Genomic DNA, 24,242 nt, shown 5'->3' with positions numbered 1-24,242 from the left:
GGGGGGGGGGGGGCTCTCAAGAATAGATCAAGCTCTTGAGGAAGCGGACTGTGCCACGTTTGAAGACGAAGGGACAATCACGCTGCTGGGAAGCGTCTCGCGTCGGAGAGGAAGCCAAACAACTAGAGGAAAAGCGCTCTGATTTTTGCACAGGAAGCCCAGTGCGCCTCCTGCCCAGGCCAGATAAGAGCGCTGCGGTTCCCAGGGCCAGACCCAGGAGTGGCCCAGGGCCCAGGCGTGAGGCCCCCCATCAGCCTGGCCCAGCCTGGTCCACTGTCCCTGGGCCTCCTCCAGCGCGACGTCAGGCTTGTGGTGCAGCCGGGCTGCAAAGAACAAGGGCCTTGTGAGGATCCAGCCAAAAACTAACTAAAAAAATACACTCAATGCGAACCAGAACAGAGCTTTACAAAGGACCGTAAATCAGCCAGTGAAGAGACCAAATGTAATCTGCTGGAACATAACTGTGCAATTATACTTTAGTTCCTTAATGTTAATAAACAGCAGCTTCAGTGCTTCAGTGAAATGTTTTCTTTTATGCCAAATTGTTTGTGTAATTTATAGACTGAATACATTTCAAATTGAAATTTGACTTACAACCCAATCAGAATCAATTTCAATTGATTTATCAAGCACTGAATCACCAAATTAATTATAAAATTGGGTTTGGGCAGTTTTTCCTCATGTGCAGATTGCATGGGACTCTCATCATGATGAAACAAGATCAACTCTGCTCTCATACATACTGTGCGTCTACACTATGAAACCATAATTAGGTACAACAGAAGCAAAATTTCATTATAGTTTTTACCTGAAAATCTAAATATATTTTCTGAATATGCAACAGATCTTCTAGGTAAAGGTTGAAATTTCTGCAGGATAAAGAGTTTATATCACTCTACCTAGATTCCGAATAAATATCAGATACTTAAGCATCACCAGCTGGTGAAAAAGAGATGTTCATGTACATTGTGTAGGTTACATTTGACAGAGACGGACAGATTAAACCACACTGGAGGCACCACGGCATGGCGCCATATGAGAGTGCCGGTGTTAAGGGTCAAGTACACTGATGATGTCAGTGTGTCTCAGAGGGGGAATAGAGTATGGGCGGCTGCTGTGGTGCTCTCAGGTAATACTTAACCTTTCTGACTTGGTCATAAGCAACACAATAAGTGTCTGACCTCCAAGAACAACTCAATCAATGTTTCTGCCAAGCGCCTGCTTGAGTACTCGTGTGTTTTATTGACCAAATGACTGTCCCTCGGTATCACTGGGTTGGGCCATTTCTCATGAGAACTTTATATATAGTGTGTGTGTCAGATATAAGAAAAGGCATCACAGGATGCGGTGTGCAATCACAATAATAAACAGGCCTCTTACCCTGCGTCCTGGACAGGAAATTCATTAAATCATAGCGTTTGATTTAGAAACCAACAAATCGTGACTGAGAGCACGGAACTGGCTTCTATTGAAGTGTGTTTTTTTTCTCTGTCCTTTCAAGTCTAAGATACACTGTGTACTGTCTGTGAATGCACCAGGCACACACACACACACACACACACACACACACACACACACACACACACACACGCTACACATTTGTATACACTTAAACAAACATGAAAATGGAAACACGGACAGTAAGAGAACAAACATATGAAAGAGTTGCACAAGCAAGCAAACATATAAACACAGACATGATGAGACACACACAAATACATGTATATATACACACACACACACACACACACACATGTTCACACATTCGCGCACACAAAAGGCCCCCAAAGGCATCTGTTCTGGTTACAAGAAGGAAATGCTGTCTGAACCCATGCTGAAATAGACAAAACATGTCTCATTTTTAAAAATCACACACACACACACACGTGCGCACACACACACACACACACACACACACACACGTGCGCACACACGCACACACACACACACACACACATACCACCACCACCACCAAAGGCCGACAAACATAGCAGGACATCATTTTTTGTGATGTTTGTAACATTATGACATTGATATTATTTTTAGCCTTTGCAGCCAAAATATGTACAAAATATTGAAAGTTTAAATTGATATCAACTAAAAACAGCAACAATGTGCCATTTTATGAATTTGAAAATTCACTGCACGCTGCACTGCATTTAGTCTTCTGGGCTACTTACAGGCCTTTGGATGGGCAGGGATGCCATAGCCACTGGATGTGTGGAGGAGGGACTCCGTGGGATGTGCAATGGAGGGCTTGTCTGCTCCCCTGTGGCACCGAGCCCGGGTCCTGCAACGACACCGCTTTCTCCCCTATCTGAGGACTCACTGTCAAACAAGAAGCCCAAATAAACACAAACGTTTTAACACTGAGGGAAGTCTAAGACAAAGCTAAAGGTCGTTGGTGGGTGAAGAATTTAATTTCTCACCATTTACCACAAGAGTGAGTGTGAGATTCTGGTAGAGTCCATGTTCCTGGATTCGTACCAGGACAGTGTACTTCCCAGCATCCTCCTCTGCCACATCCCTGATCACCAGGGAATTCCCATCCATGTGGTATCTGGAGCATTGCTCTGCTGCCACCATGCCATCCTTTAACCTGTCAGAAAAAAAAGACCTCTGAGCAAAGTTTCAGGGACTGTATGATTGTCAGTATAAACCAAAGTTTAAAGGAGGAAAATCATTTGAAAGCCTAAAATTACAGAATTATTTCAATCATTTTAATTAATTAATTAATACATTTAATATGTTGAGCAATGCTTGGTTGCTAAAACAAACATCATCCCAAGGCCTTTCAAAGGAAATTGTGTTGAGAAAGTGTGCCAGAGATTAAAATAGATACAGTATGCAAGCAAGCTTTATTTAGACATTAGGAAAGGGAGGCAAAAAAAAAAACTAAAGACAAAAAACAAGGCGGTTAGGTTTCATTTTTCGGATCAAGGTGATCTCTTACCAGGTGACTTCAGGGGCAGGGAACGCTCGTAGTTTGGGAGAGATTCTGTAAGATTTCTGTCCTGCCTGTACCTCCATCATAGATCCATGTCTGGACTTCAGACGAATAAACGGACGGTCTAAAATTTGAAAAATTTAAGAAAAAGAATGGAAAAGTTTGATCATTGTTGCGACATCTATCCACCACACTCCAGACAATCTGCCTGCGGTTGAATCACATTAATGTCAGGGCGTTTCAGTGGAAGACACTCACCATAGACTGTAACAGTGACTTTCTGTTGTTTGTTTTTTTCCCCACTGGTCACGCGGCATGTGTAGAGGCCTCGGTCTGAACGCTGGAGCTTCGGGATGGTCAGAATATTGTAGAACAACATGTGCGTTCTGTGTTTTAAGAGCCTCTTGGAAGTGGAGCCTGTGTTGTTATTCTGAAGGTGCAGAGAGATGAAGAGCCACATAATTAACACTGAAGACTCATCTGTGTGTTCTTAAATCTATTTTGAAAATATCTGAACCCAAGTGCTGGTAACTTTTTTAACCAACAGTGCAGCATGTCACCTCTTGACTGAATTTTTCACATTTACGTTTCTTATTTTTTATTTAAGGTATGTAAGGACCATTTTCTGATAAATCATAGTTTGTAAAAGGTTTAGGATTAGGGTTAGGGTTATATAGGGTTGTAATTAAATGCTTTATTAATGGTTAATAAGTGAAGTATTAATTCTTATACACCTGTAATATGGCATCAATAAAGACAATTTATATCCTCATCTAGCATAACTTCAGTTGTTTTATTTAACCACATCCTTGGTTTGATTCCACTTGATGTTGCATGTCATCCATTCACTCTACCCCCACTTTTCCTGCCTGTCTCTACTGTCAAACTATCAAAAAAAGATTAAAAAGTACGATTTTTATTTTTAAAAAGTATATTATTATTAGTCAGAAACCCACAGGCCTTTATAAATGACTTACTTAAAAGCCTGTTAGATAATGGGCAAGTCATTAATAAAGGGTTCTTTAATTGCAATGATCTATCAAGTGCCGAGTTGTAAATGTAAATTTCTTAATAATGGAAAAGATGCTCTGCAGCATGTAGTCAAAGTGTCCGGTAATATTTTTTTACAATCTGAAAAAAACAAGAGTGGCTTCTTGCTAATCTATAAAACTCTAATAAATTATTTATTAAGTAATGCTAGTCATAGTCACAACTAATAAACCCCTAGTCTCGCTTTGCCAGACCTTCCTCCACAGCGCTGCAAAGGAGGGTCTGGCTAGTCCACACAACATTACAGGATGGGAGAGAAACGTGCTCTTGTTTATTGGCATTTCTTTAAACCAATCACAATCACCATGGGTGGTGCTAAGCGTCGCACGGAGCTCCGGTGCCGCTGCAAAATAGCCTCGGGAAGGAACTCGTTTTGGTGGAACGTGTACGTTCAAAAGTTGTTTTAGTCGTGCGAGAGAAAACTCAGATTGGACAGATAGTCTAGCTAGCTGCCTGGATTTACTCTGCAGAGATCTGAGGAGTCCTCATAAATCCACCGGAGTTTACAAAGAAAACTGAAGGTAACGGACATCCGGCCGAAAAGATGGACACACAGCGGAATTTCCGGCAGGAACGGGGCAATCCCGGAAGTGGAAGGTTGTGGATATAGACTAATAAACGCCTAATGACATAGGCCTTATTAGAAAGTGGTACAGCACTGGTACTTCAGTTAAGATCACATCCATTGCAACATAAAAATGTTATCAGCTTCTGTGAACTTCGAAAAATTGAAGTGAAAGGATTGATAGTAAATAAAGAGTGAGCTTGCTTTCTTTAAATTGTGCACTTTTTGTGGATTATTTCGAATTGGTTTACTTACACTACATTTAAATGAGTGACCTTTTACTTTTGCTCAAACAAACTTTTAAATAAGTATTTTCTACTTTTAAATATCAATAAAATAACTAGTCTGTTTACTTGAATAGGAACTGCATGTTAATATAACTATACACCCCTGCTCAGTCTCTGCCAAAGGTAATTTGTCTCTGCAGACTTTAATGCAGGTCTGACCTTTCCGGGGTAGTCCCAGGTGATGTTGACTCTGGTGTTCAACTCCCCGGTGGCAGTGCAGTTCAAGACTAGTCTCTCTCCCTTCAGGGCCTGCACAGGTCCAGTGCTGTTCAGATAGACCTCCATGATGTTACTCACTGTGACAAGAAAGAAAAAATATATAGTTATGGTTAAAATGTATATATATATAGTCAGAGTGGACTAGGGTTTTTGCATAGACACCACTGAGACATAAATACATACATGTTTATGTATGTTTGTATCTAAAAGGAATTCATGCACTGCTGACCTGGTCTGTGTACAAAGTATATACGTGACTTGTGTGTGACGCCGTCAGTGATTGTCTGGCAGTAGAAGAGGCCAATGTAATAGAAGGTGGGAGTTCGGATGGTGAAGCCCTGCTTGCTGTTCCAAATGATGTTCCTCTGGTCTGGACTCAGGCTGTGGTTGGGGAACTGTGGGAGGAGGGAGGAGAAGACAACACCCATCGAATGTTTTACTCTACCAGAAGCATGACAACATGGACACACTTACACCAATCTCACATACTTGTATTGTGCAAGTGGAGAAATTAAGGAACAAGCTACAGAAAACCATCCCAATGATTAAACATTAAAACATTGCAAATAGGGAAGGATCATGGTCACATGTGATGTGCAACACTACCGGTGAAAAAATACATAGGAGAAAACCACGGTCATCTGCATTATTTGCTGCCGGACAGAAAATAAATCCCAAGATGCACTGCCTCTGCCCCTAAAAGCAAGGAATAAATGTCAATAAAAAAATCCATTGAGTCTTTTGGGGGGCAAGTTGGAGTCAAATCTCAAGTGGACCTAAATGGACCTCAACTGCACGTCTTTCAGGTCCCTGAATATTGAATTTAAAATGACAACAGTGTGTGGCCATGCTGTTTATTTTATTTTTCACTGTTCCAGGAGCTGAAATCCAGCTCCTCTTGGCTCGGTGTGAGTTTTCGTTTTCACTTTTACTGGACTAATCCACCTCAGGTTGTATTAAGACATCCGCAGGTCTGGTTTGGAATTAGAGAGTAAAATATGTCAAAAGAAACCCAAGATGATGCTGCCTGTATTTTCACAGTGTTGGTTTCATAATACTTGGCTACCTTGACATGGACACTTGTGTAACCTTGTTGTTTTCTCAGAGGCAGCCTCAAGGAAATGTTTACTAGAATTTCTGTGACACAGTGGAAGCCTCCCACCCACTCTCAAGGGAACAGGTGACCCACACACACACACACACACACACACACACACAACCACCACACACACACACACACACACCCCACTCTTGCACCCCCAGTGTGAACTGGCTGATATCCCCCCTCCCAGAATGAGGCGATCCTCTCAGACGCAACTGAGCTCCTCCTCCTCTCTCTGTCCTGTAAAGTAGATGCTTCCCACTGTTCCGTCCTCCCAAATTCACTCACCCCCCAGTCTGAGCACCCTTAGTACCCTCTCTGCCCCTCTTACCCTCATCCAGCAAACCTACATGGAGGTTATGCAAAGGTGGAGGTGGAGAAACAGGAGGAGGAGCGAATGAGTAAAAGGAGTCAGGATATGAGCAACGTGACTCCAGTCCATCTCCTCGCATCCTGTTACTACAGGATATAGACATTTAGACTGGAACCCCAGGTCGACCCCGTCATCCCGGACCTCCTGGTCACTTTCAAAGTGAGAGCGAGAGAGCAGAGCCTCCTGGGTATTGTTCCCGGTGAGAAGGGTCATATTAGAGATCCAGACAAAGTGCAAAATCCCTCCAGGAAAAAAACACTCCAGAGGGGAGTGTGACAGGCAGTGGATTTCTGGTTGGGCCAGCACGGGGTTAGAAAAGGGAGATGAAGGAGGAGGACAGCTATTTTTAGAATAATTACTTTTGAGGTTCCAGGCATTTGTGAGGAGATGGAAGCTAGACAAAAAACACATGTGTGTGTTGGTGTCCAGCCATGTTTTTTTAAGGACCAAATCACAGTTAGAACTAGTAGGACATGTCATGCATGGTCTGGTTTGTCCAAATGATGTTTTTGCACTTCCTGGATCCCAAAAACAGAGAAATTCAAGTTCCGAGATATTTCCTCCTGTTGCAGATTTCCTCTTGTCTTTTAGCCATACTAGCACTGTGGCTCTATGGATGGCGATGTTGGTCTATAAGTCCGTCCATCACTTTGATTCAGACTGAAATATCTCAACAACCATTAAATGGATTGCCATGAAATTTAGTTCAGACCAGAATGAATCCTTGCGACTTTGATCATCCCTTGACTTTTCCTCTTGCCTAAGGCTCACATTTGTAGTTTTCAGTAAAATGTTTCAACAACTATAGATAGACTTTTGATATAACTAATTATTAAAAGAAAGTGTGTGGTGGTGAGGAGTTTGAAAGACATTTACCAGGCAGAGAGGGTCTAACAAAGTTTAGAGTTGTATAATGGAAAGTGTATGACCTAGGATGTAACTTTAAACCATACTAGGGGCTAAGAGTCAGGAAATGCTGCAACAATTTTGACCATTCTGTTTTAATCTGTCACTTGCAAGTCATTAAACTTTATAGAAGTGTGATACTACGTTGTTGGAGTGTCTTGTGCATCTAATACATACAAATACAGTCTAGTCCAGAGCCTTCTGTATGTTTTACAACTACTCTATTGTACTTATACTATAATAAGCTTCTCACAGTGACGCACAGGCCGTCACATTAATGATCAGCATTCGTGATTAAAGGGAATTTTCTTTACTTTGATCTATTGGGGCCAACAGTAGCTACCTCTGCTTCCTCCTTCTGACAAACCAGCTGTTTAAAGCATCAGTTGGGGGAAGTTGGCAGCCAGGATTCCTACTACAAGAGGTAAAGGATGAGATGTGGGAACTGGTGCTGGCCAGGGGCCAAAGGGGCACTCCAGACCCCATGTCCTGTCTCCAGAGGTAGAAACAGTGCCAACAGGACGCTGTGGGCGCCGCTCCATCGGAAAAAGTCAGTAAAGAAAGGGGCATCTTTGAGCAGAAGGTTTCCTTGGAGATTTAAGCAGACAGGTGGTTTTGCTTCATTCACAGGCAAATAAAATCCATACAGCAACATACAAAAGCAGACACACATGCAGACAACAAGCACTCTAAATGCTCCCCTTTGCACTTAGTAACACTGTCTGCCCCCTCACTCAGCACTCAAGCACCAACACTCACAACCATATCCGCACACACTTTCACACATATCCGCAGACGGACACAAACAAACGGACCCACACGCCACAGAGAAATGGCTGCCAAGATAAGAACAATGTGGTGAATGATCTGGAGAGGGGGAAACAACGGGACGGTGCATTGTGTGCATATGTGAGCACCGATGAAAAAATGGGAAGTGATAATGTGCAGAGAATGTGAGTGGTGTGATTGGGAAGAGAAAGATACACTTACTACATATGGCGATCATGATGCAGAGCAGATCTCTGAACCCAAACATGAATTTATAAAGACATTCAAACTGTCACTTGTCATTTCATTCATATTTCCTGCACTGACCTTGACCAGTGTGGTGGTGGCGTTAGGGTGGGTGACCCGACAGGGGATGACCAGCGGCTGCTTCTCCTTCATGTACAACACATCTGGGCTCATACCCGGATGTTCCACAAATGGCTGCTGGCTGTCTGAAACCCAAACACTGCGGTCAGGGACACATAGGGTACAGATAATAAGCATGACTCTTTTTAATATCACATAAATGAAAGTGTACAACCATGTGTACAGTTTGAAAGGTCAGTTCACAGAAATGACAGAAAAATGACCATTACAGCTTCTCGGATCGCAATTTGACATCTTCAAATGTCTTGTTTTCTACAACCAAACTGAAATATATAACATTTGCAGTGATATAAAAGAGAGAAAATCTGAAAATCCTAAAAAGCTAGAAACAGAGAAATGTTGATATTTTTTGCTGGAAAAAGAACAGAAATTATTAATCAATTATCCAAATTAGTGCATATATAAACATTTTGTAGATGGACTTTTCAATTAATTGATTCATTGTTTCAGCTCTATTCATTGTTTCAGCCTCCATACCAGGAGGTGAATAAAATTAGGTTTAAGGCTTTAAAGCTGTGGTAGGAAAAAAAAGTTTGGCAATGTTGGGCAAAAACTTCATAATAACCTTTCAGGATATTGTAATTCACGTGGTCTGAGAAAAAAACTAGACTTCTGCACCTTTTCTTAGCTCTGGTTTTCAGGCTTTAGAAAATCTAGCCTGTATAGATAATTCTGTCATTTCAGAAAGGGAGAGCGTTCCTGTTGGCTGTTCTGCACATGTATAAGCCCGTGTAACAGAGGGGAGAGGGAGAGCTGCAAGAAGATGTCTCACTCTACTACAAATTCTGGTGTTTTTTTTTTTTTGCTTTCTACCCACTGCAGCTTTAACAGCATTGAAAACTGACATTTAAAAAATTCAACAAGAACATCTCTTTCCAGAAACTGGTTACTCTGGATAATCCACCGACATAACTGCCAACATATTTCTCTGGTAGAGAACAGTTCCACTGAAACGTTTTACAAGGAGACAGTTTTAGAAAAAAAAAGATGCTGCTGTTGTATATAGAAATAAAAAAAGACAAATATCTCAAAATATGGACTCCTAAAATCAAAACAATCATACAGCATGGCAAGTTTGGTTTCAGAAGTGTGTGTGTGTGTGTGTGTGTGTGTGGTGTTTTTGCATATTTACTATAAAGTGCACTAAGCTTCATCTATCTTATCTTTGACAGATTGTTTTTCTTTTTAACCTAAAGAAAAACATTTGCACTTTCTTTGATCAGCCCTATGCACAGTTTTCAAAATTCCTTTCAGGCTACATACAGGTCCAATAGCCTTCATCAATAAGTTAGGACAGCCTATAAGGAGGCTAAGAGGCAAAACCCAGGGCAAAAAAGCACATCCACTCACTAAGAAAATAAACTTGAAACAATAAAAGTGAGGGGGACAAAAACAATATTTTAAAAAGTCAGGGGGTTAGTCATGCAGTGGAAATTACATCCCTGAGTGAGAAAATGTGTTTTTCTGTATTTTTCTGTGAACTGACCCCTTAATTTCATGCACACACAGAAAGGAAAGAAAACAAATCACCTGCCTTTATGCACAAACACACAAACAAACACACACACTCCCAAGTATCAATCTCAGCAACAGACAAAAACAAACAGACACACACTCCTAAACATACTCTGTCCTCCACACCCATTCATTCAATACCCTTTCAGCAAATGACAGCCTGTAGTCAACAATAAACACATAGATTGTTTAGAAGCATCAAACGGCCTCGCTGAACTTTCTCCTCCCAGCTCGACTACTGTAATAGTTCTGTGCCATTGAAAAGTCTGGGTGTTGCTCACTGTATTGTTTGTTACCGTAGGGTGTTATTCAAGAAGCAAATCTCTGAACATTCGAACAAAAGTACCCAAAGGACTAATGGACTGAGGGCTTCCTTCTCTTGCTTTGATTCCTAATAGAGGACTCGGGGAGGGAGGCAATGTCTGAGCAGAGCCGCAGGCCAAGTCTGATGCTTAATGGACATGATGACCTGAGCAATTGATGGCCCCCGAGGGTCCTGTTGGCCAAACAGTAGCATGCCCTGTGACCCTGGCCTCCAGCCCAGCTCCGTGCCCGGCACAGCCCAGCCCGAACAGCGCCACCCTCCAGGACAGGGAGGAGCGGGCCGGGTAGACATCGTGCCTCCTCTGCCCCTTGATACCACTGAGCCACTGGCCTTCATTTTATCCTTCTCAGTTCCTCACACACACACACACACACACAAACTTCGACACACCTCCCCACCACCACCTTGTAGAGACACAGCGACATCCCCTCCCAGCACACCCCCTTCAAGTGCTTCCCCTCCTCCCCCAAGCACAGGATGCTTCAAGCAAGGCTGAGCAGAGCAGATAAGGCTGATGCCCTGGGAAACTCTGCCCAGGCCTGAGCCTTTCAGCAGCTGGGCTATTCCTGGCCTCGAGGTAGCACGTAAACGAAAGTAAAAAAGGAATTATATATAGACAACAGGGAGGTAGGCCCAGGTTGAAAAAAGAGGAGGAGAGGGGGTGGGGGTGGGTGAAACTGTGCCAGAGTCATCTAGAAGGATGTGTTGTTGGGACAAAAAGTGTTTGGATATAATTGGCTCTCTGGCATTGGTCTGTATTTAGCACCCACCACATCCTGTTTAACCTGATATAAACAATAAGCATAAGGGGGTGAAGGCGTGAGGGGCTGCTCAATGAGTGCAGCTAGAAAGAAAGACATAAGAAAATAAGTGCTGTTCTTTTGACCTCAGGCAGCAGTGTCTTACCTGTGACATATACATAGATGGAGGTCTGTTTTTGGGTTCGGTGTCGGTATCTGCAGCGGAAGAGGCCGGTGTGCTGGGTCTGGGTGCTGATGACCATCAAACGGCTGCAGTACTGCTGGCTTGTCCTCCCACAGCGAGACTCCTCCACTTGCACCTGATCTCTGGCCAAACCTGATGGGAACGCCCATGTCAGCTCCCAGCGACCCCTGGTCAAAAGTTACAAGGGGTTGATAGTTTGCTTAGAAAACAATTTCTGCAAAGATTATTTTTTTGGCATTGCTGCTTTATTTGATAGTGAGAGAGACAGACAGGAAAGGCAGGGGAGAGAGAGGGGAAGACATGCAGCAAAGGGCCCTGGGCTGGACTCGAACCTGTGCCACTGCAGTAAGCCTTAATGGTACTCCAGAGCTACCAGGGCACCCAAAACTTGGCCATCTTTGTATGTGCATTCACATTCTGCTAATAAAGATATGCTATAAAGGTGGGCGCCTGGGTAGCTCACCTGGTGGAGCGGGCGCCCATGTATAGAGGTTTACTCCTCGACGCAGCAGCTGCGGGTTCGACTCTGACCTGCGGCCCTTTGCTGCATGTCATTCCCCTTCTCTCTCCCTTTTCAAATCTAAGCTGTCCTATACAAATAAAGGCCTAAAATGACCCCAAAAAATCTTAAAAAAAAAAAAAAAAAATGCTATAAAGGTTCATGTTTTAGTTTCTTTTACATTACATTACATGTCATTTAGCTGATGCCTTTATCCAAAGCTTTCAACCCTGACGGTACAAACTCTAGACAACAAGTAGTAAGTGCAAGTACATTAGCTTTAAATAAGCAAAACTACAAAGAGCCATATGAAAGTGCAGCTGTGAAAGTGCAGCTCTTCTGATTTTGTTGTTTTTTGTGTTGAATGTGGAAAATGAGAACAAAATGTTTGAGAGTGTAATAGGAAGGAAGGAACAGATTTTTGGCTAAAATACTATCAAATGCAAGTAAAAAAGATATTGAGAGGAGCTGGGGACGAATAACTTCCCTGACACAGCACCACTGGACAGTAACTGCTGAAGAAAATAGATAAACATATATATTGAGAGTACAAGAAGCACATCTGGAAGGACAATGGGAAGAATTGACATTATACAAGACTCAAAACAGAAATATCTATATGTAGCTAAAAATGAATCCATCAATAAGACTGCATGAATGATGGAAAAAAAATGTGAATGTTCTTTGTTACCATAGTATTTAATGTTGCAAATATCTTAGCAATAAAGATTTAAGTTGGTAAAAAAGTCAGAAAATTGCTTCTACCTCGTCTTGGTGTCTAACGTTACATTCTAATAAGTGTCTTGGTGGTGATTTTGACAATGATTTTTCTGTTAATGCTAAGTTATTAAGGCTTAAAGATGGGAATGTTTAAGGGGTGTGTTTGCTTTGATTCACAGGTATCAATCATTGTGATTGCCATGCTTCACCGTTGCCCAAATTAAGGTTTTCATGGCCTGGATCTATCTACCTTAAACTCACCTGCAGCTGAGCAGTAGTGTCTGGTTGGTGTCAAGGACCAGCTGCCGGGTTTTCACATCCAGGATAGGAACGCTGTACTTGCCCTTTTGATCTTTGTCTGCAGAGGCAGGAAAGAGGATGAAAATCAGAAGACATTTGTAGTGGCAGCAACTCCATCACTAAACAAGTTGGAGTATGGGTAGATACTAATAATTATAAGGTGATAAGGATTTATTCATCAACATATGGACATCTCCAGAGAGGTCAGAGGTCAAGTTCAGCTTGTAAGACTTCATTATACAGTATTCTTTAAGGACATCTGGCAGGATGTTTACTTTCTGAATTGGGGGCTTGAGCACTGGGACTCCGTTGAAGCAGAATGTCTAGTTTATTAATAAACTCTTATGGCAAAATGTTGGATGCTTTTATATTAAATTCTAATCATATCATTGGGAGTCATGAATGGTCCACCACCCTTTGTGGTGACTCAGATCTCTATGAGATCACTTTCCAAGGAAATCCAGGAAGACAAACACTTTACAACCAATACATATTTTGGACAGTTCCTGTTAATTCTGCCCATTACAAACCAGACTAAACCGGACTCTTGACTGATTGCAGAACCTGTCTTCGTGAGTCCCAGCTCCACAGCACGTACTCCATCCAGGGCCACAGTATCTGTGACCCCCTGCACATCTCCTCACTCAGGCCACTTGACAACTTGTGTGGAAATGCGTAAGCAGTGTCCCTCTTGTTTATCAAATAAAGGCATTTGTCCACTCCATCGCTGAAGTTTATTAATGAGAGATAAAGACGACTGTCCGCCCTTCCTTCCTTCCAACAGCGGAAACATCATTCAGGTAAGTCCGTCCTTCTCTGTGACTGCTTCTTACAGTGTGCAACACAGAGCTCAAAACACTCCTCAGAACACAACTGTCTCACCGCTCAGTAGTTAAATCATCTGTACAGCAGCGAGTTAGTTTATCACTAAAGTCCATTATTACCATTCATTGTCAGCATCATTGTTCCCAGTGGATTCCCCATTGAGCAGATCTAGCAATACTCACACTGCTAGCACTTCCTATACTATTTCCTTGGATTTCACAGTGTGAGTAGCCAACACACACACACACACACACACACACACACACACACAAAAGCTGTAAAGTGAAGTTTTCTACTTAAAACTAGAAAGTTCTGTTGAAACGCCCATCATTCTTTTTGATGAGTGAGTGTTTCCCACACACTCACTCATCACCACTGGGAAAAATACCTTCGATATCTTCTTAGGAATGTTGAAAGAAACACTTGATGACACAGATGTTAATACAATCATACAAAAGTGATTTTCAACACTGAATAAACATGCACCTCAAGGTTTTTGTACTGAAATCACTGCAACTAAACTCAAGAAAAACATTTCTAGAGAATTAATCTAATACCCTCAAGTTTCTGCAGTTTGATGTGATCATGCAATAAGTGAGCCAAAAACTTACAGTAATAATAATTAAAATTGACAATATATAAGTATTATGTCACATTTAGGTGTGCATTTTATATTGAGTGTTTTCTAAAAATGTCAAGGTCTTCTATCAGATATTATCATCTTTATTAAAGCTAATAAGGTTTATTGTGATATCTTAACAATGGCAACAAGGACATTGGGATGGGTACTGATGAAGATGAATAAGTATCCATCTGAAATGCATATGAATGTATGATGATGTATGTTAAGACTCTCTCCTGGCATTCTCAACAGCCAATTATTATCATAATTATACATTTATTGCAGTAATTGCCCCAAAAATAGTTGTTGATTGACAGATCAGTACATTGACAAAATGCATATCGAAAATGTATATAATTAACGTTAGTTCCCTAAAATCTTGCCTAATTAAATTACACTACTAGGCCTTGCTGTGCCCTCAGCATGAGATAATTAGTGATAATTTGATTATTTATTTTTTTTCAGGTTCAGGTTACTTTATTGGTACCCGTAGATAAACTAGGTTTATAGTCTAAGAGGCAGGACATCCTTAAAACTTTGTGGACCACCACATAACATGCAACACACAAAACATTAAAACATATAAAACAGACAGTAGAACATGGATAACAAAATAAATAAAAAAAGAATATCACTAAAAGTCATTGGGAAACTGCCATTCCACTTCAATTCCTGCAAGTTTGTCTGCCTGCATGTTAATCATTTTGACTCTGAACTTAATCAACCATATAAACTGCCTTTAAAGTTATTTTCGGTGGGAAAGGTTGATCTCTTGTTGACTGTATCTAACATTGTTAAGATTAGCAAGGATTTTTTCCAACAGTTGCAGTGCATTAAACTCACACAAGCTATTAAAATGCTTGCTACTCTCCCCTGAAAAGTAAGTAAACATCACAATTCCAAAAAATCTTAAGCTTTTGCTTATAAGGAATGTTTCCTCAAATGTAGGTGTGAATGATACAATTTTTACAAAAAATGCAAGACATTAAAACATCTTTATTTGTGTCAAATCATTTTCTGTTCACTTGTCACTGTGTTTGTGACCAGAAGATACATGATTGTGTAATGCTAATGGCTTGTGTTTCCGGCTACTTCTACTGTGTCTGCTCAGAATCAGAGTTTTTTAATGTCTCATAACCTTCTACTTTATCACACATGTTTAACTATACTGTGAAAAATTGAAAACCCTCAAAGGGCTGCTATATTTGTACTCGTTGCCCTGGTGACAGCTGACAGTTCCCCAGTTACATCATTTGACAACATGACAAAATGTTGAACAGCAGTGGTCTATGTTTCACAACCAAATAATAGATTGCTCAAGTATAATTTCCTAATCGTGGCACAGCTCAGTAGTCCCCCGCCACATGTACAGTAGCAAGTGAGCTGAGGTTTCTGCTGTGTTCAGCCTTGTTTTCCACCTCGTATACCAACCGGTATTGCACTTAGGAAAATATTACTCAGTTTAACGCTCGTCCCTCTTTTTTTTTTAAGATCAATTTTTTACTTATCTTTTCATTTTAAACAACAACAGAACATACAAACACACTTGAACAAGAACAACCACCCTCTCCCACCCCCCACCCTCTGCGGTCTCGAGGAAAAGAAAGAAAAACAAATAAACTAAAACTAAAACTTATTAGGGCTGATACCTGTGCTGCTGCACCTTACGCCAACCACTGTTTTATACAACCACTGTTTTATACAAAGCGAGCGGGGGGGGGGGGGCAGCACTGAGCTATCATTTTCTTGGTCGCGGTTGAGCCCGGCTAACCAAACTTTCTTTTGTCTCCCAAGCAGATTTAATTTAGAGTTGTCATTAAGTAACAAAACAATCAGGTCAGTAGGAATTCGACATCCTATCACATCAGATATTATTGATGTTGTTTTATTCCAGAACTCATGCACCTGTTCACACTCCCAGACCATGTGCAGAAAAGTTCCAGTTTGTTCAGGTTGGCAGAACATGCAATAGGGAGTAGGAATGACTTTAGAGACCTATCTCTTCTGAGGTGTCCAATATGTCCTATGACATATGTTGAAGTGGATCTGCTGGTGATTTGGGTTCTTGGAACAATGGGAAATGTTGTCCCAAACTGTCTGGATCTCAAAGCTAGTTCTCAGGTCCTCAAAACTCAACATACCTTCCCCATTGAATAACTGGTCTAGAGTATACATACCTCTGTCACTCCACTGGTTACAAACAAAAGGTTTGTTACCAGACATTAAGTGCATGTTCTGCCAAATTGGGGTGCTCAAATGCCACTTATTGGTGTAGCGTAGTTGCTCCTCCACCTGTTTAAAGTTGGTCAATGTGTTGGTGATAATAGGGCCACAGGCTAGCATACACTTTTTTGGACACACACCTGCAAAGGCGAGGTCTTGCAGTCTTAGACTTCCAGTGAGGCTTTGCTCTATTTCTCTCCATGGAACTGTAGATGAGGGGTCTATCAACACTCTGAGGGCCCATAGCTGAAAAGCTCTGTGGTACACTTTAAGGTTGGGGAGGGCCAGGCCTCCCGTGTTTGTGGTATGCTGCAAGGTAGAGTATTTTAGCCTAGGTTGTTTACTATTCCAAATATACTGCTGGATTACAGTATCAAGATTCTTCCAGAAATTTATTGGTGGGGGTAAGGGGATCATTGTACTTAAGAAATTCACTCGAGGAACTGTGTTCATTTTAACAACAGCAATCCTGGACTGTAGCGATGCCGGCAGCGCAGACCAATTAGTCAGATCCCTTTGAACACTACTTAATATAGTTTCATAGTTGTCCTGGAAAACTCGCTGTAGCGATGCGTGAATGGTGATGCCCAAATATGTAATTTTGCTTTTGGTTGGTATTGTATCACTAATAGCTGATGTCACATGTTTGTTGTTCAACAGGAGCAGATTAGATTTATTCCAATTGATTTTATTGTATTTTATTTAAAATATATACGGCGAGCAGTCTTTTTCCAAGCAGAAATCTGGTACATATTTGTTAAGATCATAAATTAATTTGAGATTGAGCCAAATTCGTTAAAGATCTTAAGGATTTTTGGAACAGAGTCTTCAAGGTCAGATATGTACGGTAAAATATCATCTGCAAATAATGATATTCAGTTGTTATTAGATTTAATCTGGACATTACATGTTATTTTGCCTTATTGCCTGGCTTAACGGTTCAAGAGAGATCGCAAATAGCATGGGAGAGAGCGGGCATCCCTGTCACAAAACCCCGCGCGATGGGGAATGGTTGTGAATGCAGGCCATTGGTTGAGACTATGGCCGTGGGATTCGCATATAAAGTACGTACCATGTCAATGAATTTGGCTCCCAAAACAAGCCTCTCCATTACCTGCCACAAGTAGTTCCACTCTAGGCGGTCAAAAGCCTTTTCAGCGTCCAGTGATAAAACTGCTGCTGTTGTTGGGAGGTTTTTGGCTTCTTCTGTTACATGGAGTAATCTGCGTATATTGTCTGCAGCTTGACGCTTTGGTATAAACCCTGATTGGTCAGGGTGGACTAGCTTCTCGATGAAGCATTCTAGGCTTAGTGCCAAGACTTTGGAATAAAGCTTAATATCAGTCCCAATGAGGCTGATGGCCTGTAATTTGCGCACTCCGTAGGATCTTTGCCCTTTTTGTGTATGACCGAAATTAGTGAAGTGTTGGTTTGTTGATGAAAGGTGCCCCTCTCTATGGCCGAGGTTAAAGTTTATAAAATGATAGGTCCTAGTGTGTCAAAGTACTGTAGTAAGAGTTCTGATGGAATTCCATCCAACCCCGGTGTTTTCCCTTTCTTAGCTGTTTTTAGCGCTGATTTGAGTTCCTCTAAAGTAATAGGTTGACCCAGTTCTTCTGCCTCCTCTGGGTCAAGAAGAGGCAGGTTTAGCCCTTTTAGGAACTTTTGGCACTGTGTCAGATCTGGATTGCAGGAGGATTCATACAGCTTTGAATAAAAGGATTGGAAAGTGGCAGTGATCTCTTTAGGATTCGTTGAGATACCTCGGTCCGTGCGGATGCTACTGATAGCAGCTCTGGACTCGCTTTGTTTTAATTTCAGAGCTAGCAGTTTGCTTGGTTTACAACCATTAAAATAGTAATTTTGCCTCATTCTGTGCATTATGAATTCAGCTCTCCTTTTTAGCAAGTCATTTAGCTCTGCTCGATTTGTGACTAGAAGAGTATGTGTAGATTTAGAGAAACAAGTCTTAAGAGACTGCTCTAACGATTTACAACGTTCTTCCAACTCCGCAATCCTTGCCTCTCTCTTTTTCTTCAAATTTGCTGCAAAGGAAGATGTGAAATCTCTAATAAATCCTTTAGTGGCTTGCCAGATGTACGCCGGGTCCGAATTTGAGTCAGTATTGATTGATATGAACTCCACTAGTTTGGCTCCAAATTCTGTATCAAAAGCTGTGTTTTGGAGAAGGGAATTATTGAATTGCCACCTTCTAGATTTTTCTCCTAACATATCACAATGGAATGTGGTTATCAGTGCATTGTGGTCCGACAGGATTGCTGGTTCCATTGCTGTTGTGTGGAACATTGCCTTAAGTTCACTGGAGCACAAAAAATAATCAATGCGGGAGTGGGTGAGGTGACGTGTGGAAAAAAAGGTGTAATCCTTGCTAGTGGGATTGTGCATTCTCCATATATCTGTAAGATCGTGGGATTCCACAACTGCATTAAACATGTCGGATATGCATTTTTGGGCTTTTGTGTGGTTGACCCCTGATCTATCCTGATTCAAGTCCAGTACCGCATTCATGTCTCCCCCTATAATTAATGAGTATTCATTGAGAGAGAGCAATTCATTGGTTAGGCGCGGGAAAAAGCTTTCATCATATGTAGCCGGTGCATATACTGAGACAAAGGCTATTTTCCTACTCCTTATCGTAGTACATATACATATATATATATATATATATATATATATATATATATATATATATATATATATATATATATATATGCTATCCTGCCTGAAGAGTCTTTACTACTTTTGTCTATGGTGAGTGTGTATCTCAGTGACAGCAAAACAATGGAGCCCTTGGTTCAGCAGCAGCAACTTTGAAATATTTATTTTGATTGATTTGATTCGATTTACATCTCTTTTACGCAAATGTGATTCTTGAATAAGCGCCACGTCTATGTTCTTCCTTCTTAAATAGTCCAGGAATTTAGCTCGTTTGATTGGTCCGTTTAGCCCCCTGACGTTAACAGAAAGAATTGAAAGTTCAGCCATTTTCAAAATGTACGTGTATATGTCTCAAGTACCTTACTGGAATTCACTGATAAATCTGTAGCAAAGGGTGAGCTGTTAGATCTTGCACAGTGTGGTGAAAACACAAAAAATAAAATAAATCCCTTAGCCCTCCGAGACCGCAGACCCCCTTCCCTCTCTGTAGGATACGTGGCCGCATCAAACGCAGCTCGCACAAAAACTCCAGCTCAAAACTGCCCCTCCTGTCTAAAGTCACAGGTTAACTGAAACAGGTCTAATGCTTTCCTATGTTAAACATGAACAATGTTACAAAAAACCCTTGAAACTAAGTCCCAACCATCTATTAAGTTCTGAAATAAACTGTATGAAAAACAAATCAGCCATGTAGGAGTAATAGACATAGATTATAAAATGTAGTCTAATCAGATGTTCCTTATAACTCGGCTCCCAAGCTCATACACAATAATTTCGACGAGCTATTACGCTCTGAAATAGACTATGTGGGAAACAAACCATGTAAGAGTGGTAATACAGATTATAAGATAAGTGTTTATTGTGTTCTTAGGCTGTGTAAAGTAAGCAGTCCATGTCCGTCATGCTTTCAGCCTCATCAAAGATCCCTCCAAAGTCAGTTTGCTAAACTTACATGCAGTGTCCTCGGTTAAACTTGCACAGTTTTCCAGATACGCCAATCCACAGTCCTCGGGTCCGTCTGCTCAGCTTCCCGCACCGGAGGTGCGCACGCCGCCCTCCGGGTCCGATAACAGCTCCCGGTCCGGTCGCAAGGCGCTCAGTGTGAGCGCCACGTCTCCTTCCTTCATCTCCAAATCTCGACAGAACTTGTCCGCCTCCTTGGGTGCAGTGAATGTGAGCGTTCTCCCTCCGTGGTTCACTCTCAAAGTTGCCGGATAAATGAGAAAGTTTGGGATGCCTTTAGCATGCAGCTTATTCTGCACTCCTATAAATCCCTGGCATAGTTGTACAGTGAAAGTGCTGTAGTCAGGCTTAAAGCGCAGCGTTGCGTTGGAATCATGAATCGGACCTTCCTGTTGTACTTTCCTCGCCCCCTGAATAATTGCTTGGCGGTCCTGATATATCTTAGACACCTGAGAATCAGCGTCCATGTTGCTGTCCCCTTGCCGTAGATTCTGTGTGCCCTGTCAATTTCGATGGTAGCCCTGTTCTGTAAGGATGGAATCCACTTTGGCAACTGTTTTTGCAAAAATCCAATTGGGTCGTCTTTTTCGCTACCCTCTTTCAGCCCAATGACTCAGATGTTATTTCTTCTGCAGGCTTTCACTGTGTTTCTTATCTGTCTGTTGTCCTTCTGCAGGGCGGATCTACCGGGGTGGCATAGGGTGGCAAATGCCACCCTAAAAGAAAGCCTTGCCACCCCTGCTGCCACCCCAGTTGGCAGCAACAAATTAAAAGTTATGGCCAATTTGACAATTTACAAGCGCGAATCTCCAATGTCCGACTGCAGTGAATGCAGCACAAGATGACGCCAGAGCGGCAAGAGACTGATTTGTTTGGAAAACTGAGTGGCGCAAAGCGAGGGAGCCAGGAGTCGCGAGGAAAGGAGACACAGGAGGAAAGAGGTAAAAACCGATTAACTATCCGACTATACATGGCCAAGGCGACCAGGGACAGGAGGAGGTGGGAGAACACCACAGCGGTGAAGATATGGAGGGAGAGCATCACCAAGATGAGGAGGGAGAAAGCGAGAGACAAGATAACGTGCAGGGCTCAGACAGTGAAAGGGAAAGCAGAGTGCCTGGGCCATCACCAACGATCTCCATAGATCTTCATGGGTAAGTTTTTCTTTGTATAGTTTCTTCTTGTATAAATGCTGCCTGCAACGCTGCCTCTCTCACACAGTCAAAAAGTGTTTGCTTCCCCTCTCACACATCTGCCACTCATCACCTGTGTCTTACCTTGATGCCTTTCCTGTGATAATGCCCCTTACTTCTATCATACTTCTATCTCCTATTAAGTGAGATCACATTGTATGGTCACTTATTCCTAATATGAACTGTTTCACATGAAACCTCAAATGCAAGACTTTGATTGCATGAGATTAAGGTTGTCTGTATGAGTTTGTAAATGGCAGCCTGTGCCCTTTTGTAGTGTACATACTATGTATCATCAAACTGTGATTAAATTCAGTATATATACGTTTGCCATATGTTGCCACCCCTCAAAAATTCCTGCCCCCCTCTCGCCACCCCATAAATATTTTTCTAGATCCGCCCCTGCTTCTGCACCTGGTCTAGTCGCTGAAATAGATCTCTTACTGTAGCTAGTTCCCTGCCTCTCCAGCTCTGTCCTGATGTGTTGAAGCGAGGTGTCAATTTCTGCCAACGCTTCCTTCACCGCGATGCGTACCGCTGATTGAAGCCCGCTTTGTTGCCTTTCCAGGACCCTGGCCATGGCCTCCTCCATACGTAGATCCGCGTTAGCACTAGAAACCTCGCTAGCCGCCATGCTAGCGTCGTTGGCAGAATTCTTTCTTCGGTTAAACTGCAGCGGGTCTGCTTTTTCGCTCCTGCAGGCATTCTGCTAGGTTACCGTGGTGACAAATCAAAGGATTGGCGTCGAATGAAAAAGAATAGAGCTGGTTTTTAATAAAAATACAGAGATGGGGCGTAGAACTCTAGTCTCGAGCAGCCATGCAGTTCGACGGTCACGTGATCTCGTCATAATTTGATTACTTTAATAAAAATGTTTTAAAAATATAACAGAGACAACATTTAAAACAAATATTTAAAAATAAATTAATAGTTAATAAGTCACAGATTGTGTTACTGACATATCTGTATTTATCATGTTAAAATATCAGGTTATGCGTATATGAAGTTGTTAACTTGACGTTAATTGTTAATTGTTGATGTTAATCAGTATTTCGTTTTGCTGGGAAAAAACAAAATTAGTTTTTTTTCCCCTTTTGGCCACTAAAGACCAATAACACCACAGAGGGCACATAAAAGCAACCTGCCGACTGTTTTCAGCAATACGCACAGATTAACCCCGGTTCCTGCCCAGTGCATATTTTCCTTCAGTCGGTCATGACCCCTCGTTCTTTTAAATCAGAACTTTCATTAGACACACTCATCAGTCTCAGGAAACAACGCCCTGCGTGTGTCCATTCAACCGGGGCCAAGCGCAAAAGAAGCCGGGCCACAGAGGTCCGCATTATCCAAACAAGTGTCCCGCAGGATAGCGCTTATCTCCCTCACTGCACTCGGTGCTAATATAGATTTACAAGCTAAACAGCCGACCGCGCCGACGACTTAATTGACCAATAAATGAGCAGCCGCACCACAGCTCGCCACGATAAAGAGGCGCATTTGTGCATCTTTTGTTTAGTTTTTTTTTTTTTTTTTTTTTTCAAAGAAAAGACTTGGTTATGGAAATAACATTCTTTTTAAAAGAGCGTCAAGATGCCTTTTGACCCTAGAGGACCCTCTATGGAAAATAATATCCATAAAAAAACTCGTGCGTAAAATGCAATTTTCTAAAGGTTAACTAGTTTCCTTTTCAGTTTACAGCCGTTTGGAGTGGACTAACAACTAAAAACTCAATAAGAACTTTAAATAGGCTAGCTAAACAAGTTATCAACATCAGCTCAAATGATTACAGCAGGTGCTCTGTGCGGTGTTGCATCAACACATGTAAACGTGTTACTCACCTTTTGCAAGAACACCATACAATCCACATAGCAGGCAGATGGGGATAAAATTCATCATCTCTGGTGACTCCGATGCAGCGAGCCGGTTTCAAATTTAAATTATGAAACCAGTTTTATTCCTGCTGTTGGTTTTCCCCCTCCAGAGTAGACTTAAAACAGCGCACTTGTCTGTGGCGCTCAGCGCTGATCGTCAGTGAATAGAGATGGTTGGTTTCCTGAGGATAGCTGCGAGAGATCACGCAACAGGACACCACGCTTGAACTCCAGTGCAACTTTTTCCCATCGTTTTGGATAGTGGCGCGGTTTTATACAGTTCCCACAGTGCAGCCACCGGATAGCGGACTTCCGTCACGTCCACTGACACACCCAAGGCGCGTAACAGCAGTCCCCTTTTAGTTCTCCCCAAGCAATAGACCAGTGAGGTGTTAATGAAAGAAACGGTCCAAAATAACCCTTTCTTTTTGACACACTTTTAAACATGTTCATTTTAACATGAAATTGCCACTTCCTATCTAATAATCTGCAAATTATCTTATTTCCAGTCGGGCTTGATTTTGGCACCATACCGAGAAGATGCGTAACTGGGCAGCTCTGTGCTTAAATCTTGTGTACTCTCGGTTGGTGCACGGGATTATCAGCACGTAGGCATGGGAGTAAACGGGTTTTGTCCTCATCAACAACTTGACAGTCATGTTTCTCACATTTCAAACTGCGATCTTTTTTTTTTTATCTCCAAAACGATAATAAACAAGTTTTCTGCTTGGAAGAGCATACCACACATTACACAACTAGACAAATACTGATCTCACCACTTAGACAGGTAACCTTAGTTTAAAGGTGACGTCTTGCTCGCACCATAACGTCATCAGATGATGTTTTATATAAAAGTACTGACTCCAAACTGCTGTACTGTACAGGCGCCTCGCACATTGTACTCTTTTCAGTCAAAAGCACCAATAACAACTGAAGCAATAGAAATTTACCAGCCCAA

At 41.9% G+C, this 24,242-nt stretch overlaps 1 protein-coding gene across 2 annotated transcripts in view; it reads right to left on the bottom strand.

Annotated features, from left to right (window-relative positions):
- Positions 1 to 23,597, bottom strand: part of flt1 (fms related receptor tyrosine kinase 1) — a 46,741-nt gene extending 23,144 nt beyond the window's left edge. Inside the window, exons 1-11 of one of the 2 annotated variants that reach the window (XM_031282058.2) lie at positions 23,252 to 23,597; positions 12,870 to 12,966; positions 11,351 to 11,556; positions 8,545 to 8,669; positions 5,298 to 5,463; positions 5,009 to 5,145; positions 3,206 to 3,377; positions 2,954 to 3,071; positions 2,430 to 2,599; positions 2,181 to 2,328; positions 10 to 323 (exon numbers count right to left, since the gene is read on the bottom strand). In XM_031282058.2, the coding sequence (XP_031137918.1) occupies positions 302 to 323; positions 2,181 to 2,328; positions 2,430 to 2,599; positions 2,954 to 3,071; positions 3,206 to 3,377; positions 5,009 to 5,145; positions 5,298 to 5,463; positions 8,545 to 8,669; positions 11,351 to 11,556; positions 12,870 to 12,966; positions 23,252 to 23,309 (1,419 nt within the window). In that variant the 5' untranslated portion in view covers positions 23,310 to 23,597 and the 3' untranslated portion in view covers positions 10 to 301. Of the gene's footprint in view, positions 1 to 9; positions 324 to 2,180; positions 2,329 to 2,429; positions 2,600 to 2,953; positions 3,072 to 3,205; positions 3,378 to 5,008; positions 5,146 to 5,297; positions 5,464 to 8,544; positions 8,670 to 11,350; positions 11,557 to 12,869; positions 12,967 to 23,251 lie in introns of those variants that run through there. The other variant, XM_031282057.2, reaches the window with a different exon arrangement.
- Between the last annotated feature and the right edge of the window lie 645 nt (positions 23,598 to 24,242).

This window comes from Sander lucioperca, chromosome 1 (genome assembly GCF_008315115.2).
Source record: "Sander lucioperca isolate FBNREF2018 chromosome 1, SLUC_FBN_1.2, whole genome shotgun sequence".
NCBI lineage: Eukaryota > Metazoa > Chordata > Actinopteri > Perciformes > Percidae > Sander > Sander lucioperca.
The sequence above is the reverse complement of the archived record's forward strand: the minus strand, read 5'-3'. Positions and strand labels throughout refer to the sequence as shown.